At 38.6% G+C, this 25,364-nt stretch overlaps 1 protein-coding gene across 2 annotated transcripts in view; it reads right to left on the bottom strand.

The window, feature by feature from the left end:
* Window positions 1-25,364, bottom strand: part of LOC127429840 (roundabout homolog 1-like) — a 353,547-nt gene that overhangs the window by 165,895 nt on the left and 162,288 nt on the right. For both annotated transcript variants that reach the window (XM_051679115.1, XM_051679116.1), the window contains one exon: window positions 20,541-20,867. In XM_051679115.1, coding sequence (XP_051535075.1) covers window positions 20,541-20,867 — 327 coding nt within the window. The remainder of the gene's footprint in view (window positions 1-20,540; window positions 20,868-25,364) is intronic.

Below are 25,364 nucleotides of genomic sequence, written 5' to 3' on the forward strand. Positions count from 1 at the left end.
CTTGTGATTAGAGAGGAAGACTGGTTTCGGTGTTCCAGCGCTATGCATTCACAGTCGGCATATTGGTCTTTATTGGCTAGCTGCTTTCCGCTTGGATATTTATTGTTGCTTTTCACACAAACTCTCCAAATACTAACAGTACTGTCAAATAATCTATGCATTTCATTTCATGACTGGGCTAGATAAGCCTGAGGTATAACCTTTTCTATATTGCCTTTTTTGCAAAAATTAATTACAATAATATACCTAATCTTGTTTTAGCATAAATCAACCCCAATATAGATGTGTTACCTGGTCAATGCTACAGCACATTGCCTTACAGCATGTTGCCATTACACAGTGCAACGGTCTGGTTCCGGAGCTAAAAATCCTATTCATTTTTTAAAATAATTTTTCCAATAGGTAACATCAGAAGCAGAACATGGTGAGCAAGCCTTCCTGGGCAAGAATGTGGATATTAAAGACAATTCCTGTCTATAGCCTTGAACTGCTGAATAGAGGGAAACATCTGAGGAGAGCTAAGTCCAACGTCAATAAAGAGGCAGAAGACCACCCTGACAAAGGAAACAAATCCATTGATGTTGGCATAGTAAATGAGTCTTTGCACTCTGAAAAATTCTCTGTTTCAATGTGCATCACAGCCAGAGGGCAAATCACAGCTTCAAAGCTTTGAGCACATGACCCAAAGACCAATCAAAAGCACTTATCTTAATCTTAATCTATGTAACTTCTAAAAAATTACCTACAGCAAGGCAAAGCCAAGATATTCAGCGTAAGTCAAATAGAAATCAAAACTGAATGTATTTACTTGGTTAGTTTGTTTTTGTAATCTTTTATCAAAATGTAATAACTTGCTCCACCTCTGAAATGACTTTCTTTTTCTGATGACATCACAAATCCCTCTTACTTTTCAACCCCTCCAACCACCTGGATCTATTTTGGTATATAACTTTTCACAATCCAATCAATTTCCATTGGGTCAAATCCCAGTCTCGCTGAATATTCAGAAATACTTCAGCCGATTTATATTAGGCTGAAATTTGCCCTTTATTGTGAGCTTGTCAGTGCTTGTGAGAACTGTATTTATTTGCTAGCAGCAAATAACCGTGTGTGCTCTCTTTGTGCCATCTTCTCTGAGCAAGCAAAGCACCCCACCGTCACAATGGCAGGGTTTGAAGATCACTGAACTGTCCTATCAAACACAACACATGTGAATTAGCTGTGAGCTAACAGAGAGAGCGAGAGACAGTGAGAAATTGAGAGAAAAGGGGGGGGGGGGGAACAACTACTGCCCTTATTTTGTAATTATCTTGAACTTGAATGTTTCCCTTTGTGAAGAGCAGGGATGTTAAAAGTACTTGTACTTTGGTACTAAATCAGTATTGAAATACTACTACTACTACTACTACTACTATTATTAATGATAATAATAATAAATTGCCTATTTTTTCTACAATTTCAAAGTGTAATAAATCAACTAAATATAGCAGGAAAGAGTACTGACTAAATTTGCCACACAAGTGCTGTCTTACTGACAGTCAGCTACTTTTGAATGCCCACTTGAGTATTTGCCTTGCAGTAATTTCTTCTTTTCTTTTTTTTTTTTTTATAACTGTTTGTAATAAATAATTACTTACGATTACTTACAGCAATGTTTACATAATTGAAAAATACCTGAAGACTACGTCATTGTTTTAATTAATTTTGTAAATCTTTATTTTAATTCTTTTTTTATTTTTTTTATTTTATTTTATTTTTTTTTATGAAGGAATCTCTTAAATGGCATATTTGTTTTTGCTGTGGCATATACTTTTTTTTATTCTTTTTTTTTTAATTAAAAAATCACAACATTCCACTGGTAATGGTGTCAACTACTGAAATTTGTGTACTGTGACAACCACAGTGAAGATGCACCAACGCTGCCACAAACGGGAGTACTAACATGTTTTTTTTTTTATGTCCACATCAGCACATAGCACAAAGTTTGTGTCTGGCTGGATCTAGTGTCAGACATGAAATATGTGTGAGGGTGCTGGCATTAGCTGGGTGAGCGCCAAAGAAACCAGAGGAGAGGGAGAGCGTGAGGACGGGTCTTCTGGGATGTGTCTTAGCTGGCAGACCCAAAACGAATCGCCAAATACAGTCCGGCACACAATCACACGCACAAATATACACATTCTTCAGCATGCATACACATACACCAAAATGTTCTGAGAGCTGCCAGCTGTCTGACGCTCTTTCATCAGGCTAGAAACCAAATCAAATTTATGTCCTAAAATGTTTAAAAAACATTCCGTTTTAGTTAGGGGTGGGCGATACACATGATACATGATAAACCGGTAGAAATTTGGCAACCGGTATATATTTTGGATTGTCGTCTGTATTGCGGTAATGCAAAATTGCCACCGCATGCAAGAAATGTGCACTTCATTCTATTCATGTAACACGTACACAGGATACATTCTGTCGGAGAAATGGAGGAGGAAGGTGGCCATTTATCAGCGGCCACCCAAGCAAAAATTCGGGCAAATTCAATTACATTAATCTCGCATTATGAATTTGCTTCTCATCAGACACACACAGCTAAGTTTCACTTGATTTTCGCGCACACTATCTCTGAAGCATGAAAGTGTGTGCAAGACCAGCAGGTTCCAGAGTTCAGAGTTCCAGACTCCAGACTCATTTAATATATAAACCAATTTCCATAAAAATGTATTTATTTATCTTTTTATTTTTTTTTATTTTACTATATTGTGAGATATATCATTATCGTGATATAACATTTTTGATATTTTGATATAAGATTTTGAATTCCACAACTAAAATTAGGGGTGGGCGATATCACCCACCCCTAATTTTAGTTGTGGAATTGTAAAAATATCCAGTTTTCTTAAAGTCAATGTCAAACGCAGTTAGGGACCCATTTTACTTCCAAAGCCTGATATATTTACAAAACAGGATTTTCAATGAGAAAAACTGGATTGGAATCAGTGAAAATTGCTATGATTGTATCCATCAAAATTAATTGGATATAGAAGTGGGCATTACGTACCTTACTGGAGGTATTGATTTGTGACATGACTGAAAAAAAGTAATTCCAGAGGCAGAGCAAATTTTTATAAAAGATTATGAACTGTGAACAATAAGACCCGGAACATGTAGGAACAGTTCAGTTTTGACTTCATGTTGACATTAAGTAGAATGCTGTTTAAAGGTGAATTCGGTAATTTTTCCCCATTAAAAAGTTTTACTCCTAAAGAAATGACTTGTAATTTTTAAACATATGTAAAAAATCATGACGCCTCACATGAGATGAGGACTCTAGTCATATCAGTAACCTTATAAAAGCTGTTTTATTCTTCATGTGGCAGGGGCGCCCTCATGGGGGCTGCCGTTTTAGAATCACATGACCAGCTGAATACTACTCACTTAATCTCAGTAACCATCTTGTTATTGGAAACTTTCACTCTTGGATTAAATTAATCATGGCTGATTGTGAATAGTGAATTTCTACAATGGCATCTGTAACTGAAAACTATTGATTTTGAATGATGCTGCATCCACACCACTAGGTGTCACTGTAAGTCCAAGATAACACAAGCAAAAAGTTACTGAGTGCACCTTTAAAGTTTAGCATTACGTTCCATCAACTTGATTAGTATTAACTACTTAATGTTCTAGGAATGCTGATTTGCAATAATCAATATTTACTTACCAGTCGAGTTGTGCTGTTATACATGTATAAAATAATTATTCATCAATGTTAGAAACAACTATTGTGGAAAATATAAAACAAAATTATGGTTACAAGGATGTACCTTTAATATAATTTTAAGAAAGTTTATTTCTTAAGTTTACACAAATTTTGGCTACTGTATGTTTCTTCAAGTTTTAGGAATATTCCCTTTAGTAGTTCCTATGTTTCCCTAACCTATATTTTTCCCAAATCCTGGTCCACACATCCATCTGTATTTCACACAACTGTTCTTATCTTCCTCTTATTTGTTTTCTTTTTGTGATTGCCTTTGAACCATGGGCCAAGCTGTTTCTGGGTAATATCCCACGTTTAGACAGGGGGTTGATTTAAACGTCATTTGTATACAAAAGTTTAGGTGGTTCGGACACAGGAATGACAGGGGCGCTAACAAGATCACAGAGGTGACGAAGGGGTCATGTCTCTTGGCCGTAATATCACTCTAAGATAAGGGATGACCAATCGAGGCCAAAGTGAGTTGGAGGGTCAAGGTCTGCGCTCTTTATCTCGCTATCTTGGCTCATTTTTCATTCTGCCATCAACCACTGTTTGTCTCCATTTCAATGGAGCGTTTACGTGCAGACAGGGTGAGATTTGCCAGATCAGACGGAGCACGCCAGCCTGGAAGTATGCAAAACAGGCCCGGAATATCTCTGAAGCAGCCTTTTTACTGCTCCCGACAAACGTTATATTGGAAGTCATTCATTTTCTTTGGAAAGTCGCACAGGGGCTGCAAAGAGCCACAAATCTCTGACAATGCGCAATTCTTAGATACGATTTTTAGATACGATTTTTGCGACAACACGAAAGATGGACACAACTGTATGGCCAGTTGTGATGCATTGCAGTCAAAAATATGAGCATGATGTGAGAATTATCAATAACATTTGTCTAACTGTATCCTAATCGCCTGCTACTCAGGAGACTGGATAATTAACCTTCTTCATATATACACTCACCGGCCACTTTATTACGTACACCTGTGCATCTACGTATTCATGCGATTATCTAATCAGCCAATCGTGTGGCAGCAGTGTAATGTATAAAATCATGCAGATATGGGTCAGGAGCTTCAGTTAATGTTCACATCAACCATCAGAATGGGGGAAAAAATGTGATCTCAGTGATTTAGACCATGGCATGATTGTTGGAGCCAGACAAGCTAGTTTGAGTATTTCTGTAACTGCTGATCTCCTGGGATTTTCACACACAACAGTCTCTAGAGTGCAAAGAGAATGGTGTGAGAAAAAAAAAAACATCCAGCGAGCGGCAGTTCTGTAGGCAAAAACGGCTCGTTAATGACAGAGGTCAAAGGTGAAGGGTCAGACTGGTGCAAGCTGACAGGAAGGTGACAGTAACCCAAATAACCACATGTTACAACAGTTCTATGCAGAAAAGCATTTCTGAACATACAACACATCAAACATTTGGGCAGATGGGACCCCTTTGGGTACCAGTACTGTCAGCTAAGGACAGGAAACTGAGGCAGCAGTGGGCACAGGCTCACCAAAACTGGACAGTATACGATTGGAAAAACATCGCCTGGCCTAACAAATCTGGATTTCTGCTGAGATACACAAATGGTAGGCCCACTGCAGCCTCAGTTTTCTGTTCTTGGCTGATAAAAGCAGAACCAAACATGGTCTTCTGCTTTAGTATCCAATCCCCCTCAAGGTTCGACATGTTGTGCATTCTAAGATGCTATTCTGCTCACTACAATTGTACAGAGGAGTTATCTGAGTTACTGTAGCCTTTCTGTCAGCTCGGAGCAGTCTGGCCATTCTCCGTTGACCTCTCTCATCAACAAGGCATTTTCATCCAGAGAACTGCAACTAACTGGTTGTTGTATACTGTAAATACAGTATATATACAGTTTATTATTCTGACACCGCAACTGCTTTCTCCCATGCATGACAGCAATTAAAAAACATTTCCGAGCAAATCGAAAGAACTTCACAGTACTTTTGCGGCACAAACTGTTTAAAGAAGAGTCATGTCCCCATAAAGTCAGCAGTGTTCAAACACTGGATTTGTTGACGCAAGCGATGACAGAGGTCAAAGGGCTGGTGGGTCTGAGTGAACAGGGATGTACGCTCCATTGTGCAGACGACCGTGCTAAATGCGGCGTGAACGGCACCTGGTGCTGGGCAGTCAAATAAAAACCGGGATGTGCAGTTTCCAGGTAACAGAGGCGAAAAGTGTGTGACAGGTCAAGCTAATGGGCCACAGCTCCTCTGAGACAACACACACATAAACACACACACAGCTTTGCAGACCAAATGCACAAGACTGATGCATTGGCCAGCTGTCGATGAGAAATCAGGATGTAGACAGTGGAGCTTATCTGAAGCTAGCTTCCAATGAGGGTCAGCATATTTCAGGCTCCTGTGGGTTGCTAAACATTCTATACATACCTGTAATTCGATCAGAATCGACAAAAAAATCAACTATATAGAATAATCTGTAGAAATGTAATCTTTAAAAAAATGCAAAGTTACTCAAAAAACATAACGTGTATTTGCAGTGTAAAAGCAGGTATGTGGTTAAATAGATGCATTCAGTGTGAACGGCCCTTACGTCTGTATGAGATTTTCAAATCCTAAATGCACATTTATTTAAATGTATGTAGTTAATAGGCAGCATATCTCAAGCTGATATTATGTATAAAACAAAGTTCGGAATTCAGACGGACATAACTATCAATGATGGGAGTTTTCATATCATAAAGCCTCCAAGGAAGCAGATTAAACATGCGCCAACAGGTTTCCTTTTGTGTTCTCCCTCTGAAAACTGCTCAAGTGCTACGTCACAACTCCACTCATGCTGCTCGGATCTCAGTCAGGTCTAATCTACAGAGGTGGACACAAATCTACACGGCATTTATAAGCGTTGGGGGGTCATCTGATTGAATTTTCCTCACCTGCGTCCAACTGCGATTAACTTATCCCCTCCTCCGCCGGACGTCCTTCTGTCTGCCCCAGTGCATCTCTGTCAGCCAATCAATAAGCTATTATGGCTCCAAAACAGCAGGTGAAATTAACTTATAACAGTACCTGCAGACACTGCACTCTGCTAATCCTGTTGGAAAGGGTCTAATGAGGGAGAGCCAGCCGTGGCAAAGGAGCATTTCAATGACACACACACATGCACACACCTGGAACCAAACCAGCAGCTCTGCTGGGAAAGTAAGGACAGACCTTGAAGACACATGCAGTGCAATGCAGAGGACTGTGGAATAATTCTAAATATTAGTACAGATGCCACCAGTTTACACATTTTCCTGTTGTTTAGTTAACATAGGATCACTGAACTCTGAAAATGAGCATGGTAACCATAGTTTCCATGAAAATACCAAAGTCACTGAAGTAATTATTAATGCAATAAAACTGAGGTCACATAGTACTAGCAGCATGGTCATAAAATAAAAAAAACTGCTTTTGACACTGTTTGAAAGAGTTCACAAAATAATAAATTGTGATTTTACAGTATAGTAGCAATAACAGTAATATTATTTTGGTAGGAAATTAACCTCCACTGATGAAAAAAATAAAAACTCATTAAACAAAATGACAGAAAGATTGTGAAAGCTTTGGACACTGTTTGAAAGAGTAGCCATATTAATTAACTAATTAATTAATTTATATATATATATATATATATATATATATATATATATATATATAAGAGGCTACAAATTATTATTTTTTTTTTTAAACCCACATTTAGAATTTTGGTGGCATTTTCATCTCAGGCCTCCATTAATTTCTAACCCTGGTACCATAGCAATACCTTGTTTTTTGGGCATGTGCCATGGTTGTACCATGGTATTCTTTGAAGCACCTTGGAGCACCATGTAAACACTATGGTACATGAATATGTTATCCATTCAGTATATATCAAATCACCATGGTATTACCATCTGATGCCATCACTTTTTGCAAGGGCTGACAAGAGGATATGTAATGTTTATTACAGGCCAAGTCTGTACACTCATGTGATTTGAAACTATGTTTTACCTTTACACTCATCTCTCTCTCTCTCTCTCTCTCTCTCTCTCTCTCTCTCTCTCTCTCTCTCTCTCTCTCTCTCTCTCTCTCTCTCTCTCTCTCTCACTGACACACTGACTATCAAATCACTACTGTCACCCAATCCACAGGCACTCTTCAAATTAAATCAGTCCAGTCACCCCGGGCATATTCAGAGAAACCTCTCCCCAAAAACCCCTCTCAAAGGTTCCATTCTACCAGCCCTCTCTCTCTTTTTAATCCCTGCCCATTCAATCATTTCATCCACGTTCTTTGTGTCTTTTCTTTTTGGATGCATGGTGTGGAGTTATACAGGAATATTACAGTTTCACAGACACACCCAGCTCAGAGGGAATGACGGCAGGAGGACAAAAGAAGCCGGTGTGAGTGTGTGTGACATTTTATGACTACTTGTCTAGCTGCTACAGCTGTTTTTTGACAGGAATTTGACAATTTAATTTCTTCCCTGGAACACCCCACCGAGAAAGCTTTTCAAACCCCAGGAATATGCAGTCAGAAAACAACAAAAAAAACATTGCAGTTGTAAATATTCATAGGCAAACCTGTAATTTGGTATTTTTAAGATGTATCGACCTACACAGACACCATTAATTACAGTTTTTGAAATGCAGAACTTTATTGATATTCAACAAAACATTCTGGTTAGGGTTTTTCTAAACCCCAAATCCTTAGTATTAAACTTATGTCGTAACAGTAAAGATTTATCATGAACCTGTAAATCGACGGACATATGCAACACTACAAATCTACGATTCAAACTCAGGAATTTGCTGATTGCATAAAACAACTACTAAATAAAGCTATTAGACTTTTAGTGTACAACAGTAATTTCTACACTTTTGCAATCGAGAAAGCTTTTCACAACACAACACAACTATATGGAGCTGGACAACATAAAAAGACATCATAGCAGTAAACCTGTTAATCAACAAACCTGTAAATCAACATTTTTAAAATGTATCGACCTAGGCAAACATCATTAATATATTATTCAGACTCAGTGGTTTGCTGTTCGCATACTGTAGATAAACTACTAAAAAAAGCTACTGGACGTTTGGCACATGATCTCCCGTATCTATATAGCTTGCACAACATATCGGACACGGATTCTAACATAATGTTAATTGGGGAATAAAATTAGCTATTGCTGCTCTATTTGAAGGATTCATCAGCTAGTTCTGGCCGGGTTATTTACTTGAATACAGTCATCCTTTTCTGATTTGTGAATTCGATGCTGTTCCACGGTCAGAGTCACGCCATGTTGTAATGTCATTTCTGGACAGATTAGAGCCATAGCTGCCATGCCTAAAAGAGTGTTGAGCAAAGCCAAATACATCTCAACAGATCTGGGACAGGGGTACACGCTTACCTCATCACCCAAACTATCATGGCTGTTATGTATGTGATAGAAGAGCATCTACCCCAGTTCCTTTATTTGGTTGTTCTTGTATGTGTGTACAATGCAAATGTGTCCATGACTTTCCATTCACTCATAATTAAGGATAAGGATTTCCGTAACACTTCAATAAATGTTAATGAATTGAACCTTAATGTAATGCATTATTTCAGCATTTATTAGTTGTGGTTTATTTTCTTTTATAAATATACTCCTGTTTATTGTTCGTTCATTGTTAATTCATTGCCCGTCCAACCATGGGATGACTGGGAATCTGTCTGTCTGTCCTGTCTGTCTGTCTATCCATCCATCCATCCTCTAACTATTTATACACATTTATAATTTTTAGTAGCTCTGTGGTCTGAGACTACACCAACAAATCTAGACCCAAAAGAACTGCAATCCTAAATAATTTGCTCTAGTGCAGCAAATGAGGAAAGATTGGGTGCATGAAATAGTAAATCTTCAAAAAATATCAAGTTACGCTTGAGTTGCATCACTTGTTCCGGAACTTTTCCCGCAGTGGCTAACAAGCAGTTGAGTTTCCGATAACAATACATGACACTTGTAAAAGATGAGCTCAGATTTTTATTTTTTTTTTAAACCCAGGAAAATTGTTGCCTCAAATCTCAGATATTTCTCATCGTTCCAAACTTCCTAATCCCTCGTGTACTACACTAGTAGATTGAAAGGCTTCAAGCAACGGCTTAACCTTGCTTTAATAAACTCTTCAGTTTAGCAGAGCAGGACTGCATCATAAAGATATTTCCAAAAATAAGTGAAAAAAAAAAAAAGAAGAAACACTTTCCACTCAATCCTAAATGCCATGGGAGACTCTCAAATCAAAAGTGGGGGATTAGAGACAGCAGCAGGACTAATACTCTGGCCCTCAACTCAAGGGGGAAGATTAGCCTCAGAGACACACTTCCTAACTGGGTTCCTATCAAGAGGGACTGTACAATCGGCAGTGTTTAACGCAAATGGAGTTCAGCCAAAAGAGAATCAATCAGAATCACATGGCTCATATCTACAGCCTCTTGCAACAGGAGGACCAAATAGTTTCGGTTACGCTATGTTTATCAGGACGGAACGTACAGGGCCCAGGTGGGGCAGAATGCTTACTGTGTCAATGAGATAGGAGTCTTGTTATATCAAGTATATATTTCCTCTAAGGCCATACTAGATATGTGAGAACAAGTTTAACAGCTGAGGGACAAAACTCTAAAAGAACTTTATAAAGACATCACTAACAAAGACTTAAATATATAGGACTTAAAGTCAACATAAAAAAAAAAAATAAAAATAAAAAAAACATCAAACTTGACTCTATTTAATTTTTACATAACATTTATGCGTCAAGCAGGCATGCATAAATCCAAAGTGACTTATAGCACATTTAAGGTTCACAGAATGTGTTACCTGAAAATCAAACTCATGACCATGGCATTATTAGCGCCATGTTCTACCATTTGAGCTACAGGAACAATTTTATAATGCCTCTCAACTGTCATGCACAATTCATGGGTGCATATTATTAGGTCCAAATGAAAAAAGAAAGAAAAAAAAAAGGATTTTTTTTTCCTGTAAATTTTGCACTATTTTGTATTTGTAATCTTTTATCAAATAATGTTTATGTAATAAATTGCTCCCCCTATACCCGACCTTCCATTTTCTGTTGACATCACGAAAGGGCCATTTTCCATGATCCAATCAGTTCCTAATGGATAAAATAAAGTTCTTATGTCCACACTACATATTTTCTCATTGAATCTCCAGTTTCTAAGTTTCACTCGGGAATATGTCACATTAGAAGTAAAATGGGTTGCAAACAGTGTGTCATTTCAACCTTAAAAGGCACATTTTAGCCATAACCATTCCATATACCAGGGCACAAAATTCAGAAATGGTGCCTTAACACGGTTCCAGAGGGATTTATGTTGGGTCTTTGGACTGCAGGCCATAAAATGACCTCAGGAGAAATCCAGCCAAGCTCACGCAAGTTATCTCCACTTGTCTGGGGATGCAGCACATTTCCTGGGATCAAAGCAAGTCTGAAATGCTTGGTCGTGGTGAGGGCCTCCAATTACCACACACGAGCAAAATCTATCTACCTGCACTCCATTCTGAGTAAGATCCAGATGCCGATAGAAGATCAACCATCCCCATTTGTTTAAACTATGTCTTTGTTTCCTCAAAGAGCTCTTTTATAGCTCTAATTCTTTATTTACTTTTTTCTTTTTTTTTTTTTTACTATGTGGTTGTTTTTTTGTTTTGTTTTTTTAATCACTGCTCCAGGCACACCTATGCAAATAAGATAAGGGGCTTCATTTGTTTAATAGACAGTATTCAAAATAGCTTTCAGCATTTAAGTGTTTTAACTACTGTATCAAATTCCAAGATCATAAATACAAAAAAGCCAGTATGAAAAACATAGGTACAAATTTCCAATGTATTCTTGCATTATTATCGCAACAATGTTGCGTCACATCAACTTCAGGCTGTCTATAATGGAAGTGTCAAAGCTGCATTTCATCTCAAAATGTAAGCTAACTACAGACACATCAGCTGTGAGCTCAATACTTTAGTGACCTCATCAACAATAAAATTTGTGAACAAGGAATTCAACTGGAATTCACTATGAAAACTGACTTTCTGTCCTTTCTGTCTTTACAACTCAACTGATCTACACTGTTCATTCTCCAGTCAAACCCTCAACTGTGGCAAAACCGAGCTTGAGGACACATCGTTATCACAACTTATCATGGAAGTCTTTCATTAGTCCAGACAAGTTGCTCTGAGACCGATAGAGGAAGACAGTCTGGTCACACTCAACTAATGATGCAGGCGTCCAGCCTCTCACCCTGACTGTCCGGACCCGTTACCCTCACATGGTTAATCATCTTGAAGATGTCATCCATCCATCCATCCAGTTCTCTTCACTACTCATTACTGCAGTGAACTTTCTAACCCTGCTTCCATTTGTCCATCTCCTCTCGCCCATGATCTTAGCAGTGGGAGATCTTTGTCTACCACAACAGTAGAACAAAGCCCTAAAACTCAAAAACTATAGCAGGGTCAGGGAGAGAAGCTGGGTTCCTGTCCAAATCTAATCCTTGGGATGTTGCTTTTTTATGGAGCACAGCTGCCACTATCCCAGCCAAATAGGTCTTTAATACATGGAGAAATTCATCTCAATGGCATTTGCTTTTTTCATGCTATTAACAGCCATCCAAAAAAGGGCAGGCCAAACATCTGCTATAATTTAATGACATATCTGCAACTAATATGTTGCTTTAAAAAAAAAAAAAAAAAAAAACTTTCTCAGAATACGCAGCTAGCTGGACCATGCTAACCAGCCAAACCTTGAACCCTTAACCTAACCATTCTCTAATATACCAATATACCAAAGATAGTTTGGGGGCCCGTTGGAGCAATTAGCCATATTAATGCTTATCAGATTGAGTACAAAACAAGAATGTTCCCTCAGCTAGAATGAATCTCCGGAGAGATGAGAACATGGATAACATGGGAAAACCAGGAAGATCCTGCACTTATCTCTCTGGTCTCTGTTTTATTTCCGTCCAACCCCCAAGGGTATGTCAGTAACTCCCTTTAGCACTGTAATTAAACATTGCAGATTAGTTTTCCTTGTAATTTCTGGGCATCTGCAAATAGTCACCATAGCGCTTAAATAGAAACACACCCACTAACCAATTATAAAGAGACGGTTTTGCGATGATTACCCAGACTGACAACTGAGAAGCAGATGTGACCATGTCTTCCGACTTTTCTTGGGAATACACTTTAGATGCGGCTAATTTTCTGCCGGAAACACTACGCTTTGCTACTATTCTCAGAGAAAAGGCTGCTAATTAGCTTACCGCTAAGGCAGTGAGCCAAAATCCAGCACCTAGGTGTCTCTCTTTATTCCCTTTGTTCCAAATAGCATAATTAACTTGATTTCAGAAATGTCAGCAGAAGTATGAAGAGAGGATTGAGGGGATTGGGCAACATTATAATTGCACAAAAGTATCACGAAGTGGGGCCCTCCAGAGACCCAAAACCGTGTCCTCTTTAGCTATAATATGGCTCCCCTTTTAATAATAACTTAATGAAACTCAAATATTCTTTGAGCAAACAGTGGAAAGAGTGTTGGCGCTTGAGAGGAGAAAGGACTGGGAAGTGAATTCTTCTTAGCTATCATGAATCTATAATCAAAATGGGGAAGTTTATATCAAAGGCAGGAGAACACAGATTTGGCAGAGGGGAACATCCTGTGAGGTAATAATGGGGGTGCTATCCAACCTTTCAGAGGCAAACGTTATCTGTCCCTTTCCGTTCCACAGTTGAACCGTCTGCTTGATTTTCTTTAGTAAATCTGTAAAAAGTAAATGGCCTGTGAAGATGGAACAGAATGTTGAGAAGTTCAATTTGTTTAAGTGAATCAATTAATTCACACTTTGAGAAGAACAATTTGTTTTAGTGAGCCAGTTCATTCACACCTTAGGAAGTTAAATTTGTTTTAGTGAATCAGTTCTGTTCATTCACACCTTAGGAAGTTCAATTCGTTTTATTGAATTGGTTAATTCTGATGGTTCAGGTAAATGGTCTGTGGAGATGGAACTGAACTTTGAGAAGTTCAATTCGTTTAGTGAATCGGTTCATTTACACTTTGAGAAGTTCAATATGTTTTAGTGAATCAGTTCATTCAGACATTTAAATAGTCGGTGGAGATGTAACTGAACTTTAAGTTGTAACATTTGTTTTAGTGAATCAGTTTATTCTCACTTTGAAATGTTCAGTTCGTTTTAGTGAATCAGTTCATTCACAGTTTGAGAAGTTCAATTTGTTCTAGTGAATTGGTTCATTCAGACGTTGAGAAGTTTGATTTGTTGTAGTGAACTGGTTAATTCACAATTTGAGAAGTTCAATTTGTTTTAGTAAATTGGTTCATTCAGACACTGAGAAGTTTGATTTGTTGTAGTGAATTGGTTCATTCACACTTTGAGAAGTTAATTGAAAAAGTTAAAAAAGCAATTCAAAAAATCAGTCCATGCGCTAAAATCCTTGCACAGCATTTTACGCCTTATTTTTTGTAACAAAATAGTAGTGGATAAATGCTGCTAAAAAAAATAAATAAAAACATATCTGTATCATATCATATTTAAATCAAAACCTCTAACAAAAATTATTTATTTCTCCTTATGTAAAACAAAAGTACGACAGTGCACCATATTTAACAGAATGCATGTGTCTAAAAAAAAACCCTGCCACGCCTGCATGAGAGGCAATGGTCAAAGATGTCCGTCAAGCACATGGTGAATAGAAAAGCAACTGAATAGCAGATGGATCCAAAAACATGCTCACTTTGAACAACCCCTAAGGAAGACCATTCCACAGTCTCTGACAGGTATTAATAAAGGACTAATAAAGGAAAAACTTGATTTAGAGAACAATACAGGCAAAGACAGAAGTTTAGGATAAATTAAACGTTTATGACCCACATAGAGCTATAATCTCAACTAATCTAACTTGTTTCACCCTGTCAAAAGTCATAACAGTAAAGCTACAGGTTAGTGCGCATTAGTCTTCGAACAATCTCATATCGTCATCTATACGGGTCCTAAAACTCCATTCCATTTTTCATTGCTGCATTTAGAGTGTGAGAAAACCTGCAGCAGACATGTCTGTCATTTTTGAACATGCATCTTGATACTATGCATTACGTAATTTGTGGCCCGAAGCAATCGGGATGAACAGTGTGCTCATACAGATAAAGCCAGCAAGCTCGTTTCACCCCATCTTTTCTCTCTTACATTCCTCTCCCTTTCTTTATTTGTTCCTCTGCGAGCCATTATACTCCAACAAAGCATGACACATGAAGCATTATAAGACTCCAAGTTTCATATTGTAAAGAAAACATGGAAACAAAAGGGGCAAAATCCAACTTTAGGGACGTACATGGCAGAACGAATGCCCGGATTGACCCATTCTATCTTAGTGCACAGCACAGAGCCTCCACTGTATGCCAAGTTAATATTAAACCCAAAACAGATCTGCGCTAAGCATCACTGCCTGGCTAAACACAGGTTGTTGAAAGTTGGATTAGATTTACAGTCCGCTGGGTGTTGGTCGCTCGTAAAAGCGGGATTATTAAAACAACATTAGAAGCAGGAAAGATTGTGTACTCAGAGTTCAAATGGGATTCTTGTAAGAGCTGGCTAGGCAGAGCAAATACAATTTGAGGTCTTAACTTTCTTTTCAAAGGCTTTTTTGGCAGTAGTAAAACTGACTTTCCTGTTGTCAGGGTGAATAAGCAGGTGAGTATTGATATCCGAGAAGTGATAGATTTAGTTTGCACCTCTCCCTCTGACACAGATTGTCTAGTTTTGGATGGAAAGGGGTAGTTTAGAGAACAGTTATAAAAAAAATTAAAAAAAAATCTGTCATTTACTCACACTCATGTCATTTTGAACCCATGACTATTCTGTTGAACAAAAATGAAGAATAAAAAAAAATAAATAAATAAAAAAAAAACAATTCTAGTTTAAAATATGTGTTTGTAGAAATGTAAGCTTTGTGTCCATGTTGCTTTCACACATTAAAAAAAAAAAAATGTTTCAAGCATTTTCTACAAAAACATTGGTGTAACGACTTTAAAAAATGTCAAGTGGTGCAACCGCCAAGTAACAGGCATTAAAATACTTTCCTTGCACCTAGAATAAACGTGAGTGTACACAACATAAACATTCATTTCAAAAAGGTATATATATATATATATACCTTTTTGAAATGAATGTTTATGTTGTGTACACACGTTTATTCTAGGTGCAAGGAAAGTATTTTAATGCCTGTTACTTGGCGGTAAACAACATATATATATATACACACACCGATTAGTCACAACATTAAAACCACCTGCCTAATATTGTGTAGGTCTCCCTCGTGCCACCAAAACAGCTCTGACCCGTCGAGGCATGGACTCCACAAGACCTCTGAAGGTTTCCTGTGGTATATGGCACCAAGACATTAGCAGCATATCCTTTAAGTCCCGTAAATTGCAAGGTGGGGCCTCCATGGATTGGACTTGTTGGTCCAGCACATCCCACAGATGGTCAATCGGATTGAGATCTGGGGAATTTGGAGGCCAAGTCAACACCTTGAACTTTGCATGTTTTTGTAGTGTGGCAGAGCGCATTATCCTGCTGAAAGAAGCCACTGCCATCAGGGAATACCGTTGCCATGTATGGGTGTACATGGTCTGCAACAGTCTTTAGGTAAGTGGTACGTGTCAAAGTAACATCCACACGAATGCCAGGACCCAAGGTTTCCCAGCAGAACATTGCCCAGAGCATCACACTGCCTCCGCCAGCCTGCCTGCTTTCCATGCTGCATCCTTCTGCCATTTCTTCCCCAGGTAAATGACGTACACGTACCTGGCCATCCACATGATCTAAAAGAAAATGTGATTAATCAGACCTGGCCACCTTCTTCCATTGCTCCATGGTCCAGTTCTGATGCTCACGTGCCCATTGTAGGCTCTTTCAGCAGTGGACAGGGGTCATCATGGGTACTCTGACCAGTCTACAGCTACGCAGCCCCATACGCAGCAAGTGGCGATGCACTGTGTGTTCTGACACCTTTCTATCATGGCCAGCTTTAAGTTTTTCAGCAATTTGTGCTGCAGTAGCTCTTCTGTGAGATCGGACCAGACAGGCTAGCCTTTGCTCCCCACCCGCATCAATGAACCTTGGGTGTCCATGACCCTGTCACCGGTTCACCGGTTGTCCTTCCTTGGACCACTTTTGGTAGGTACTAACCACTGCATACCGGAAACACCCCACAAGACCTGCCGTTTTGGAGATAGCTTTAAATGGCTTTAAACTAAGAACTTCAGCATTAAGGCTCATCACAGCTGAGAAACACAACATACTGACTAAGATTGTGGTCTCTATAGTGAAAGACTCTTGCGCACCAGCTACCCTGAATTAGGGAGGAATACCCCTGCTTGAATGGCTATTTTTCCACTTAGAAAATAGGATGATATTCACCAAAATTACATTATCTTCAGAAAGCTGACTAACATCAACAGGTGATCTCACACACACACACACACACATACACACACACACACACACACACACACACACACACACACACACATACATCCTTGTTTCTCCAATAACATGTCAGAAACAGCCCAAGCTGTGATATTAGTAGTTCTAAAGTAATGTTTTTGAAAGGCTTGGACACATCATTTGTTTTGAACCAGCAACGGCAGATTCTGATACGTAACATAAGAAAGTAGTTCCATGCAGTAGTTCCACAGCAGTGCTAATTTAGGGCCATATCGCACTCTTGCTCGTGATATTGCTTAAATATATATACACACACAGTACTGTACAAAATTCTTAGGCACATAAGATGCTTCACAAAAACATTTGTCTTAAGATGGTTATTTATATTTTCAGCTTTAGTGTGTCAATATGAAATATACATGTTATACTCCCAAACATTTCTTTTGCAAATAGAATAGAACAGAATAGAAGAACATGGTCCCCACAGAGCCCCTCCACTGAATATTGAGTCAGTCTGGGATTACATGAAGAGACAGAAGCAATTGAGACAGCCAAAATAGATAGAAGAACTGTGGCAAATTCTCCAAGAAGCTTGGAACATCCTTTCTGCCAACAACCAAGAAAAACTGTGTCCAGGTGTACCTAGGAGAATTGGTGCTGTTTTGAAGGCAAAGGTGGTCACACCAAATATTAATAAATTCTAAGTTTTCTTAGAGTTACAGAATTTGAAGTGAACAACATTTGCATTTAAAAAAAATAAATAAATAAATAAAGTAAAACTCTAAACCCCAACACTAACCCTTACCCTAACCTAACCCTTCATATTATTTTCTCTTTTTTACCCCCCTTTTTAGAGATTAACAGACATGGTCACTATAAATTCATTTTATACCACATTCTTCAAAATTTCTCCATGGTCCTTGATGGAAGAGTAATTAATGTCAGAATTTCATTTTTTGGGTGAACTATTCCTTTAATCTGTAGGTTTCCATCATGGTTGCCTAAACAGGGTAATTACATGTATGGTGGCGGGGTTGTGGGGGGGAGGGAGCAGACAGGCAGTAAGGGTTTTGAGCTTTGCCACTGTGTCATTATGGTCCTGTTTGAACCTTATTCAGAATAAGCAGCCCGAAGGCTGTGGCCAAACAGCCCGAGCTTTTCCTCATGTCGGGCCAAGCCGTGTTCTCGCCAAGCCTCTTGTTTTTGTTCATGCAAAAAAAAAAAAACTGCCTCCAGAATAAATGGCATACAGTATATCACCCTCTGCTTGATATACCGCACACTATTTTCTCACTTTTTAGTCTCAGAGTGCATATATATTTCCACATATATGAATTTATGTTTCTTTTTCACCAACATTTAGCTAAAGAAGCTAATAAAACTTTTGTAACTGGTTCTTAGCCACATGAAAAGTTACCATGATTTTACAACAGTTAAAATAACTGTTGTAACTCAGTGTTTTGGCAGAATTGTTCTGAACTCATTTCAGATGCCATTTTGGATTTCAGAGCTGTTTATGTACTTTTTTTAATTATTTGATTTGATTTGAGAGTGAATAATGACTTAAACTGCAGTCTGTAATTACAGAGTTCTGAAGAATTGATATATATGAGGCACTAGTAGCGAAGATTACTTTTACAACACTTTTGGGTGCCTTATTTCATGTTAAAGTGAGTCTTTATAAACTACCATTGTTTTGAATACAGCCAACTAGACATTGATTAAATTATTTCCATTTGTGTTGAGTAAGAAATAGCATTAGTACACACTACACAACCAACTCACCCCCCACCCCCCACCCCCCACCCCAACTCGATTAGATTACAACAAGAGGGTTGGTGACAGCTCTTGGGCATACATGAAAAGCGGTTGACATCTGAGATCAGTCCTTTTAATGCTTAAAGAGGGATAGTATGTAATGCATATCATGTCCAAGGCCAAGAGGAGTCATTAAAAACCACAGGTTTTTAGCAATATCCACTATTTAAAACATTTCTTCAGAGATTGTACACAAAAACATTCTTCTGTATCCATTCATCTTTTTAAAAACAGTACAATTGACTCTGTTGATATTGCTCAAGAAAAGAAAACAAATGCCAAGTGTAAAGGAGGAGACAGCCCTGCCACAAAACAGCCTATGGTGGTTTGCTGGTCTTGTTTCAATGGGTAAAGCTGGTCTGGTTTGATGGTTTTAGAGGGGTTTTGGGAACTTGCCAGCAGGTCAGACTTAGACCAGCTAGATCAGGTGAAAGCCATCTCTGGTCTTTTCAGCAGGGAGCATACCTTGATAAAAATAACATGGAATAGCGTTCTTGTCATCTCTATCGTAAACATCATAAACTGGACAACAACACTGCAAGCAGATTTACTGTTTTTATTGCTTACGACCACCTACAGTGAGCTATTCTGCTCCCGCTCTTCAGACCAGCAGTATCTGGCCTGTTACTTCCGTCAGGATCACCATTCAGGTCCAGTGAAACAGTCACATCCTGCCCATCTCCAGATTATCCAACCCACTGAGTCCATTGAGACCAGAGACCCAGGAGGAAACCAGAAACTCTTTCTATTCAGCTGGATAGGCTACAGGCTCATTCGCACTGAGTCGGACACAAAGCCAAATTAAGACTGGCCTGGTTTCAAACTGCTCCTGGAACAATATACTGGGGAAGAGACTCCCATGGACAAACAACAGCTGAAATGTTGATATAACAGTTCCTGATTCAGTCATGAGTCTGTGCGACTACGGTATATGGCCAAAAGTATGTGGACACCCAAAAAATATATAGACATTACTAGGGAGTTGGTTCTCATTTGCTGCTATAACAGCTTCCAATCATCTGAGAAGACTTTCTACAAGAGCATCAGTGAGGTTAGGCAGCGGTGTTGGGAAATCGGGCCTGGCTCACAATTTCAATTAATCCCAGAGGTGTTCAGTGGGCTTCAGATCTGGGCTTTGTGCAGGCTAGTCAAGTTCTTTCACATTAGACTCACAAAAAAACAGGTGCACTGTCATGCTGGAACCGAAATTGCTACAAAGCTAGAAAGTTGGAAGCACAAACTTTTCTAGAATGTAATTCTATGCTGTTGAATTAAGATTTTTCACCACTAAAGTTAAGGGTCTTATCCAAACCCGTAAAAGAGAAGGGTGTGTACACATACTTTTGACCATGAAGTGTATACTACCATCTACCAAATCCATATGGTCAAAAATATTGCTCCAAAAACCGCAAGAACCCAGCGTGATAAGAAACTAGACCAACACTTACTAGCTACTTCCAGTGAGGCATTGTGGCTAACAGCTTCTCCCAGGTAGTTACGAGCCACACAAACATAGGAGCCTTCATCGGGTTTGCTGCGACGGCCGTGTACGATACGCAGGAAGAAGAGAGAGCCGCTGGGCAGGAGCATGCGGTGGGATCGAGGGTTGTCCCGGTCTGTTTCCACACGCTCTCCATCTTTGTACCACTCCACGGTGGGGGAGGGCCGCCCTTCTGCCTTGCAGTTTAGGGTGGCGGGCTCACCCTTGGATACAATCAGATCAGAGGGGTGTTCCACGATGCGGGGTGCAGAGTCTTCTTGTCGCAAACGGGATCCTGGGAAAACGCAGATCAGAGACACTGAATTATAAACAGAAAGAGGATTTTGCAATATTTTGATAATTTTCGAAAATTCCTAGGTGTCGAAGAGACCTCTTTCCCTGCAAAATACCCAAGGTGCTCTTTAAGCTACACAAACCAATGTTAATACAATTCTACACTACCACTTCTATAATAATAATAATAATAATAATAATAATAATAATAATGCTAATCATATGCAAAATTACTTTTTATGCCACTAATTGAGTTTCTGAGTATCTATTGAGAATCTTGAGAATGGGACTGTAATGCGGTCAACAAACCTGCAACTACTTCATTGTAGTCTTCAAACTACTTTAGGGGAAGTCAACTTACTTTAAATATGTTTTAGTGCAGGATACTGGATGGACAGACAGCTTCCTTTCAAATGCTTGCTTACTGATACCATTCTGATGTATGAGCATGATCAATTTTCTATGAATATTAATGAGGATCAATATTCCAATGGTCTACAGTTCAGATGATAGTCTGTGTTTTGTATCCTAATGCAAATTCAATACAAATAAATTGCACAGCTGACAAGAGACAGATGGATGTGTACAAATACTGTCATGCCTGAACATGAAATTTGTCTACATGGGGACATCAGTTGAAATCAGCGCATGATGTCATAGGCTAACTTTCAATGCACCATGGGGACAAGAGACAATTAAAGCACACATTGCTAGTTCCTTATTTAATTAGTGCTTGCAAGATAGAACTGTATTGATATTCCTCAAATATTCTGGTTAGAAATTTTTCAAAGCAATTAACCCTAAATATCAAACTTCTGCTATTAATTCAGCCCAAACTGCATGGACCTTATTCACTGTAGAGCCATCTTTGATTTTTAATGTGAATGAAAACAAGGCTGTGAGGGATAGACTTACCATCTCTTCAATGGCATGCATGGTATAGCTGTAAAAAGCTCCTAGATCTCACATGATTTTCCAAAACTCATGTTGTCTGGAGGTTTTTGTCTACTGAATGTTCTTGGAAATATATATATATATATATATATATATATATATATATATATATATATATATATATATATATATATATATTTCTCAATGTTTTGTCCACGGAACAATCCAAAAACACTTTAAACTGCAGTACAGCCCATTGAGGAGAGTAGGTCTATCCCTCACAGCCTCGTTTTCATTCCCATTAAAAATCAAAGATGGCGCTGTTGTGAATAAGCTTTATTATGTACAGATTCTCTTCAAACTTAGTTTTGTAGATAATGTCAGTCATATTTATTTATTTATTTATTTATTTATTTTATTATTATTTTTTTGTAAACTTTAAACTTTAGAAAATGTGACTTACATTGTATAAAATCTAACCGGATGTGTTGATGCTGTCATAATATTTGCATAATAAATTTTAATTGGTGTCCATTCTTAGATTTATTTGCATAGTGCATTGTGATTGGTCTTGTTTTCCTTATATATTTAACAATTTATTTCCACCTTTACGCCATGTCCACACTAATACGTTTTCATTTTAAAAACACATTACTGTAATTTTTACTATTTCACGCCTCTCATCCAAACTAGAACAACGTTTTCTTCGGCAGAGAACAGAGTATTTCAAAAATGATCTTTATCATCACATACTTTAGAAAACGATTATGTTATGAAATTGCAAATGGAGTTTTCAAACAAAAACTGATTACTTTCGCTACATTTATGCCTCTCATCCACAATAGAACAGCATTTTGATCCATTGAAAAAGGAGCGTTTTGAAACCCCTTTCCATTACCACATACTTTGAAAAACTATGACTCTAGGAAACGGAAAACTAGTTTTCCAAGGAAAATGGATATGTGTGGATGTGGTCTTATATTGCACAGTGACTATGAAGAAAAATCACAAAGAATTATCAACAGAAAATGCAAAAAAATAAAAATAAAAAAATAAAAATTACATAATAACATGACATTAATTGCGGAAAACAAATGGCACAGAGTTGGAAGATGGAAAAGATGCAAATTAATTTACACAGAACCAAACTCTAAAATCTAAGTTTACCAAAACGCTAACAATTCTTTTGCTGCCTTGCAAGCAATGCTATATTCTTCGGTAAAAAAAAAAAAAAAAAACAAGCCATGTTTATTACATTTTTTATATAATTCTTGAACAGGTGTTGGCGACTTCCTGAAACAGATTTGTGTGGTTTTGAGTGACCAACACAAAAGCTCTGGGAAGGAAGTGCACCCCTCCATTACAGAAATCTCTCTGTTTTTGGACTGCAGCAGACCTGTGCTTAAACCAAGCCACTGTCATTTCAGCTGTGCGCTACTTCCCTGATCAAAGACGCCAAATGAGAAGGCTGTAAAATTAAGGATGAGGGGGTGTTTGGAGGCGAAGGCAGATAAGAGGCATTAAGAGACCGTGCAAGACTGCTAGAGTGAGACACACATCAGACAGCTCTGTGAACGTCTGGGTTTATGCGTGTGTGCGTTTGATGGGTGGAAGTCTAAAGGAAGTAAATTCACTGTGCAGGGAAATAAAAAAAGTCACTAAAATTGGAAACAGGTAATCTGTCCTTTCTGGTCTTAAGTCATTGCTTGTGTTCAGAGAGCAGTGAACTGCACCCATAAGACCTGGTTTATGTGCAAATGAGGCTTGCATCTTTAATGCCTAAGGGAAACAGAATTGTGTGTGTGTGTGTGTGTGTGTGTGTGTGTGTGTGTGTGTGTGTGTGTGTTTTAACACTGCCCTTTGGAGTCCATTCATCCCCAATTAAAAAAAGAGCTAGGATTAATTGGCAGTGGAGGGTCAAAATTCATTCATCCAGTCTCCATCCCCCATCCAACTAACCGGCTTTTCTCCTGCAGCTTTCTGTCTCCCTTCCCAACCCCCGTTCCATCTATCTATCTATCTATCCCTCCCTCCGGCCTTCTGCGGAGGGAGCGCTCCAGAAGCATGAACAGAGCTGTGTCGGTGGGCATTAAATCATCCCCAACATCAACGGGAGTTTGTGTGAGGTAATGAATTCATTGATTTGCAAGTTGTGGAGCAGAACTGTTGGCTCTCATGTTTACAGTACAAGTAAATATGTAATGGGAAGATAATGAGCTGTGCTTTCTGACATGTACAAGCATGCTGCAGGCACAAAGGACAATACAGCACCATTACTTTTGTGCAAAAGACACAAAGAATTAACAGACAATGGGTATTGTTTCCTAAAAACCAACCACAGTAATAGCCACCTTTTTTCTGCACTTTTAAATGCACATCTACAGTACAGTATGATTATATACTATACCCCTCTGAATTGTTCAGGAGTCCACTAGAAAACTCAGAAAGACCCCAGTACATGAAAATATTCCCGATGCACTTTGAAATGCAAAAGCCCTGCACTCGGCCTGACAGACCTGCCATACTCCTTTGGTGGAATGCTGTATCTGCACAATAATGAGAGGCACTGTATCATTATATAGCGTTTTATATTTATAATTTACATGGTGTGAACAAGACTGAAAAGCAAAAAAAAATTTTAAAAAATAACCGAAGTCTAATTGGACTTATTGGAAGCAGGGGGTAAGTAAGTAAGTAAGGAAGGAAGGAAGGAAGGAAGGAATAAAGGACAGAGAGAGTGAATGAACAATAAAGGAAAGAGGGAGGAAAGGAAGGAAAAAGAGGGAGGAAGAGCAGGAAGTAAAGTAAAACAGAAGAAAGAAAGAAAGAAAGAAAGGAAGGAAGGACGGACGGAGAGAGTGAATGAACAATGAAGGAAAAAAAGGGAGGAAGAGCAGGAAGTATAGAAAAAAATAAGCAAGGAAGGAAGGATTAGAAGGAAATTAAGAAAAGACAGATGAAGGCAGGAAGAAAGAAAGGAAACAAGGAAGGAAGCAAGCAAGAAAAAAGAATGAAAAGAAGGGAGGAAGGAAGAAACAAAGAAGTGAGTTAATCATTAATTGGAGAAGTAAGTCTCCCTTTATGAATAAGTCTCAGACTTGTCGGGGTGGAAAAAACCCATCAGTGTTCAAGTAGTATTTGTTTCTCAACGTTTGCCTCACTAAATCCACATTGATAGTGAGTTGATCGATCTGTTTATTTCCAAATTTGCCTGCTTTCTCCTTTTGCCTGTCCACTGCCTCTGGTTTCTCTTAACCACCCCCCAATCCTCTTTCCTCCTGCGCTCTTTCCTGTTCTCTGTGAATATGAGATGAGCTAAACCGCTCCAGTGGCTCAGCAGTGGGACGCTGGGAATTCTGCATCTGAGATCCGATCAATTGCTGCCTCGGGCAAGAATCATTTTCCTACTCAGACTGACACACATACACAAACACACACACATGCATTCTACATACATACATACAAATGAGGAACGCTCAATATTTGAGCCCATATCTGTGCTCTCCTGGTCTCGCTATCATTCTCCAACTCCATATTTCCTCACTGGACAGTGGAAGCCACCTGAGATTTACTTTAGAGGAAATTAAGAAGAGAGAAAGAAAGA

The sequence above is a fragment of the Myxocyprinus asiaticus genome, chromosome 39 (genome assembly GCF_019703515.2).
Source record: "Myxocyprinus asiaticus isolate MX2 ecotype Aquarium Trade chromosome 39, UBuf_Myxa_2, whole genome shotgun sequence".
NCBI classification, from domain to species: Eukaryota; Metazoa; Chordata; class Actinopteri; order Cypriniformes; family Catostomidae; genus Myxocyprinus; species Myxocyprinus asiaticus.